Raw genomic sequence first — 6,539 nt, 5'->3', positions numbered from 1 at the left:
AGTTTTCTGAAGGAGAAATTCAATAAGATTCAATAATAACAAAATTTGATTCAAACACGTATAAAAAATTCATATCAATTCTTATCCAAAATTTTAAAATAATAAATTCGTTAATTTTTTTTTCTTTAGATTACTTTTTTATATGTTACTTAATATTATCATATCTAGTCATCATACTTAAATTCTTTAACACTTCACTTGATTGAATTATTCTGTAAAATATATTAAATTTAAATTTTATTATCTTATATGCCAAACTTAGTGAACTTTAAAATTCTTACATAATAATAAAATTTATAACTTATTTTTATTACAAGCCCCCACTCATGGGCGGAAAAAAGTGTTGTGAAGGGGAGCAGTAAAGTGAAAGCCATGTTGACCACAAAAAAAAAAGGACAAATAAGTTTGTCATAGTGAATTTTAATATTGGCACGTGTGTGGTTCTGAGGTGTCCACAATGTTTGGATAACAATGCCAACTCAGAAGTTGAACTTCCCAATGTGGATAAAAAAGGTGGGACCCTCTTCAAATAACCTATCAAACAAAAAAAATACAAAATCAAGATTCTTTTTACATGGTTCAAACTAATATGAAAAATCTAAACTAAAACATTTATTATATTTAAGTATAATATTATATGATGAGAAATCAGTTAATTGGTAATAAATATATGTTAGTAGTTCTTTTAATGTAGTTTTATTGTATAATTTAATATATTTATATTTATACATATCAAACATAATAATAAGATTGTGCTATAATTTTTATGTAATTTATTTATTGATAGAAGATAAAGTTAAGATTGTGAACATATATCTCTAGTTGAAAAATTTTCAGTATCAAAAAATATTTTAAAAAAAATTGTTATACTTTTTTGAAAATATTTATCAATTTTATCATAAAAATTACAAAAAAAATTCAAAAATAGTAATTATAATAAAAATCATATATATATATATATATATATATATATATATAATTTTTTATATGTTACTAATTATTTGTTAACATTGTTGAAGTTATAATGTATATTAAATTACTTTTTAATATAGTAAAATATTTATAAATTTATTATTTTTTCAATGTTTTTATTGGCATGATACTTGTGAACGTATAGTATATAAATCAAACATAATAATAAGATTGTGCTATAATTTTTTTGTAATTTATTTATTGATAGAAGATAAAGTTAAGATTGTGAACATATATCTCTAATTGAAAAATTTTTAGTATCAAAAAATATTTTAAAAAAAATTGTTATAACTTTTTGAAAATATTTAACAATTTTATCATAAAAATTACAAAAAAAAAATTAAAAATAGTAATTATAATAAAAATCATATATATATATATATATATAATTTTTTATATGTTACTAATTATTTGTTAACATTGTTGAAGTTAAAATTTATATTAAATTACTTTTTAATATAGTAAAATATTTATAAATTTATTATTTTTTTCAATGTATTTATTGGCATGATGCTTGTGAACGTATAGTATATAAATCAAACATATGTATAAATAAAATATAAAAATAAAAGATAAGTTATAAAACAATACTAACAATTGTGGAACTGAGCAAAATAAAATTATTTTATAGAATCTTTTTCAATTGAGAAATAAAGATAATTTGAATTATATATATATATATAATCAAATATCATACTATTTATTGTAATTTAATAAATAAGTCTTATTAGTTTTTAATAAAAAAAAAAAAAAAAGAGGAAGAGTAGTGTATTTTAAAACAAAAGGGACTGTAAAAAGTAATCCCTCATTATGTGTTTCTCAATAAGCCCATTTTTATTAACATCTTTTTAATAGGCTTTGGAATGGAGGCGGCAAAAGATAAAAGATAGAAAATCACATATTACGAAAAAAAAAAAAACAGAAGATAGAAGATCACATATTCTCCAAAAAAAAATAAAAGATATAGAAGATAGAAATCACATATTCCGAACAAAATAAACTACATAAGAGATAGAAGGATCCCAAGTTTAAGTAGCAAAATCAAAATCATTGCGATTTGCACCTGGATCTTCTACTTCGTGCGTACTTCACACCATGGCTACAGCTTCAGGTACTCTTTTCTCCCTCCCAATTCCCAGATTTTCATTTTCTAGGGTTTCTGATACCAGTCCCCCTTAGATCGTTCTCTTTTCTTTTCCTTTTTCCCTAAACCTGCTCATTCTTATGGGCGGCTTCAATCTTTTATTTATTCTGTTTTGTGTAACTTTCATTCTCTCGGGATTGGCTGTTGTTTCGTTCATGCATGTCCCAATGCCCCAATCATATCACAATTTAAATCTATTAATAGCCGCTCATCATGTTTTGAATTAATAGATGATAGAAACTAGATGAAATTTTGGCAAGGTTTAGAGAGCGTGAGGGTTTTTTTTTTTTTTTTCTTTTTCAGACTAGTTTAGTATTGTTGGCAAGTATGCGTGTAAAAAAATTGAAGTACGGTGGCTTCATAGCTTAGGTTAATTGGTTTGAGACTGTTTGCACCATTTTCCCCCTTGAATAGTAATCGAATTGTAATCATGACCATGCATGTCTCATTTTACCTTATATACCTCAATGTTTTTTAAACTAGTTTGGCATGAATTTCAGTGGCATTTAAGTCCAGGGAGGACCATCGCAAACAGATTGAGTTGGAGGAGGCACGAAAAGCGGGGCTTGCGCCTGCTGAACTCGATGAGGATGGAAAGGAAATCAACCCTCATATCCCCCAGTATATGTCATCTGCGCCCTGGTATCTTAATGCTGAGAGACCTGTAAGTGTTTCTACTTTTTTAGAATTATTAAGATCGGTAGGAATTTGGGGTGTTTGATGTATAAAAATTAACATTGTCGTCCCATTGTTATGCTTGTAGAGTTTGAAACATCAAAGAAAATGGAAATCTGATCCCAATTACACCAAATCATGGTACGATAGAGGTGCTAAAATCCATCAGGCAGACAAGTATAGGAAAGGCGCATGCGAAAAGTAAGTGATCTTTATTTGTCAAATATCTTAGCATTTGTTTGTGTTTAATGTATATTCCTTGTCTGACAAACAACTTGTAAACTCTTGATTCAACTTTTACTAGTTATTGGTTATAAGACAATAGATAAGTATGGTGTTTACTTGCTTGTAAATTCTCTCTCAAAGTAATGTGTTTAGGTAAACACTCGCATGAGCAGTTGATTCTAGTCTTGAACTTAAGATGTTTCCAAGTGCAACTTTTGACTGGGTACTTGGTGCTGCTAGTCAATGTATATTTTAGGTTTTTGAAGTCTGAATATTTGAATTAGTTTTTGTATTGCTATTAAAGTACACGATAAAGGCTGTGAGTGGGACTGTATATATATAGCGTAACAGATGACTTAGTTATTTATGTTTTTACCTTATACTCCATTACTTGTGAGTAAGTGAATATGTTATTTGATATGTTTGGCTATTAAGACATGTTTATTAAATATTATCTTTCAAATCCCGTAAACTATTTGACAGCCAGGCTTGTCTCTGAATTTATTTATGGACCACTCCAATCTTTTTGATACAGTTGTGGAGCTATGACGCATGATGTGAAGTCATGTATGGAAAGACCACGAAAAGTGGGAGCAAAATGGACAAACACTCACATTGCCCCTGATGAAAAGATAGAAACTTTTGAGCTTGACTATGATGGAAAACGGGACAGATGGAATGGTTATGACGCATCTACTTATGCTCGAGTCATTGAGAGGTATGAAGCTAGAGATGAAGCACGAAAGAAGTACCTGAAAGAACAACAGCTTAAGAAATTGGAGAAGAGCAACCAAAACGGTGAGGATGCTGCAAGTGATGAGGATGAAGATGAAGATGATCTAAGGATAGATGAAGCAAAGGTTGATGAGAGCAAGCAAATGGACTTTGCAAAGGTTGAGAAGCGTGTGCGTACAACAGGTGGTGGGAGCACAGGAACTGTGAGGTAATTTTTGTGTTACCATCATTTTAATACTTCTGGCCAATTTAATTTTAATTGGTCTTATACTTAAGGTTATCTATTTAATTATTTATTTTAAATGAACTGGAGCTAAAATATTTTTTCAACAGGAATTTACGTATTAGAGAGGATACTGCAAAATATCTTCTTAATCTTGATGTCAATTCAGCACATTATGATCCTAAGACCAGATCCATGCGAGAGGATCCACTCCCAGATGCAGATCCAAATGAAAAGTTTTATGGGGTAACTTGTCTCTAGAATGAAAATTTGGAACACTTTAACTTTGTTTTTACTGTTATATCTAATCATGTATTTAGACTGAACCTGTGTTTTTTTACTGTAGGGTGATAACCAATATAGAAATAGTGGGCAAGCTTTGGAATTTAAGGAGTTGAACATCCATGCTTGGGAAGCATTTGAAAAGGGACAAGATGTTCACATGCAAGCGGCCCCATCACAAGCTGAATTAGTCCATAAGAGTTTCCTTATCCGGAGTGAGGAACTGAAGCATCAAACAAAGAAAACAATTATTGAGAAGTATGGCAATGCATCTGATGAGAACAAGCCTCCAAGAGCACTTCTGCTAGGCCAAACTGAAATGCAAGTTGAGTATGATCGTGCTGGTAGAATAATTAAAGGCCAGGTGAGAGTTGTATCCTAAATCTGTATAGAACACCATTATAATTTGCTTATAAATTTTAAATATTCTTGGTAGTCGGACTTTTTCATGATCTGTTAACGTTTTGGGTTTTACCTTGACTTTTAGTTTTGACTTTAATGATTCTGCTTTATGGTTACTTGGGACTATATTTAATTGTTATTTACCTGATCAGGAAGCAGCAGTCCCCAGGAGCAAGTATGAAGAAGATATTTACATTAACAACCACACAACAGTGTGGGGCTCATGGTGGAAGGATCACCAGTGGGGCTATAAGTGCTGCAAGCAGACAATCCGAAATAGCTATTGCACGGGTGCTGCCGGTATTGAGGCTGCTGAAGCGGCAAGTGATCTTATGAAAGCAAATATTGCCCGTAAGGAGGCGGCTACAGGTTCGTTTGCTAACAAACATCACATCTATGCTATTTCTCTACCTCTATCTTGTCACTTTCCTATTCTGTTTTTACTTCTTGTTTGTTTGTCAATTTTGTTTAATTGTATTTAGCATGTCTTTATTAATCACTATCATTTTAATGAACCTGTAGACGATCCTGCACCTGTGGAGGAGAAAAAGCTTGCTACGTGGGGTACTGATGTCCCAGATGGTTTAGTTCTAGATGAGAAATTGCTTGCTGATGCACTCAAGAAGGTAATTCTCGTCCCATCCTGTGTGGCTACTCACTCGGTCTTTGTTAGTGTCTTTCTGCGTCTTAATTGTATCCACTGTAATCAATTATATATTTTTTGAAATCAATTATATATTTTTTCCCATAAGTTGACCTTAATTACCAAGGACACGACACATTTGATTTAAGCTAAATTTTATACATAATTTCTTGTGACAAACATGACTTTAGGATGTCCATTTGTAGTGTAAAATGTATTTTGCTGGAGCCTTCAATCTTTTGAGATGCAGTTATCCTGACATGTATACAAACGTTCTTTTGCAGGAAGATATAAGGAAGAGGGAAGAGAAAGATGAGAGGAAACGCAAATATAATGTCAGATGGAACGACGAGGTCACTGAGGAGGACATGGAGGCATACAGGATGAAGAGAGTACATCATGATGATCCCATGAAAGATTTCCTACATTAACAGGAGCCCGGGAAATGTTTATAATTGTGAGAATCTCCCATTCATGGGAAGACAATTCAGGATATACATGTGTGACCATTTTAACTTTTGATTAATTTTGCGTAATGATCATTTTCCTAATGCTTGATACCAGCATTTCCATTTTCAATTCTTGAAATGCCTGTATGGTCTAATTTGATTATGTAAATATTTATTATAGTTTAATTTTATCTCATTAATATGATTCTTCAAGAAATTCTCTCGTATCAACGAATAAATATATCAAGTTCGGTATTAAATGAGTGGTTTAACATGGTGATATGGTATGTGTTTGAATTACCTTTTGAGCGCCTAAAGACAGTTGAACAGCATTAAAAGTCATACTCACTTATTTGACAATGTATTTCTTTTTCTTTTTTACATTTTATTGAGTATTAAAGAGGTATAAAATGCGACTAAATTCAAAACAACACTTTTTATTGTTTTTTCGTGGGATGAAGTCTTAGTTTTATGCAATTAAACTTAACTTTTTCAACATAATCTATATACATAATTGTATAATTTTTCGATAATTTCGAAATCATTTTAAAGTCTAAGTTAACTTTAGAACGAACAGGTTAACGTCTAACTCAATCTTAAAAGTTGGTTATTAAGGTAAGAATATTCCAACACTATTAATCTATCTTAAAAATTTCATTATCTAATTTAGTTTAAATTGAGACGTGTATGCAATTAAGATAATATAACTTAAAAAAATATGAAGAATAAATACATTTATAAAAACTAAATTAAGAATTAAATGTATTTTTTTAGTTTAGGAGTTTTATT

At 30.3% G+C, this 6,539-nt stretch overlaps 1 protein-coding gene across 1 annotated transcript; it reads left to right on the top strand.

The window, feature by feature from the left end:
- Nucleotides 1–1,880: 1,880 nt before the first annotated feature.
- On the top strand, nt 1,881–5,880 carry LOC114189069 (pre-mRNA-splicing factor SLU7-like). The gene is made up of 9 exons (XM_028077775.2): nt 1,881–2,083; nt 2,617–2,780; nt 2,880–2,992; nt 3,552–3,959; nt 4,085–4,220; nt 4,321–4,620; nt 4,811–5,027; nt 5,181–5,284; nt 5,586–5,880. Exons 1-9 carry the CDS (start codon nt 2,068–2,070, stop codon nt 5,730–5,732), a joined length of 1,605 nt encoding a protein of 534 aa, XP_027933576.1. The 5' UTR covers nt 1,881–2,067; the 3' UTR covers nt 5,733–5,880.
- The last annotated feature ends 659 nt before the right edge of the window (nt 5,881–6,539 follow it).

Source organism: Vigna unguiculata, chromosome 6 (genome assembly GCF_037176805.1).
Source record: "Vigna unguiculata cultivar grain cowpea cultivar isolate G323 ecotype 2 chromosome 6, ASM3717680v1, whole genome shotgun sequence".
NCBI classification, from domain to species: Eukaryota; Viridiplantae; Streptophyta; class Magnoliopsida; order Fabales; family Fabaceae; genus Vigna; species Vigna unguiculata.
This window is presented reverse-complemented; position numbering and strand designations above follow the sequence as displayed.

Coding starts and splice junctions, on each gene's coding strand:
- LOC114189069 (XM_028077775.2), top strand. Junction 2,781..2,879: donor ATCTTAATGCTGAGAGACCT/GTAAGTGTTTCT, acceptor TTATGCTTGTAG/AGTTTGAAACATCAAAGAAA. Junction 5,285..5,585: donor TTGCTGATGCACTCAAGAAG/GTAATTCTCGTC, acceptor GTTCTTTTGCAG/GAAGATATAAGGAAGAGGGA.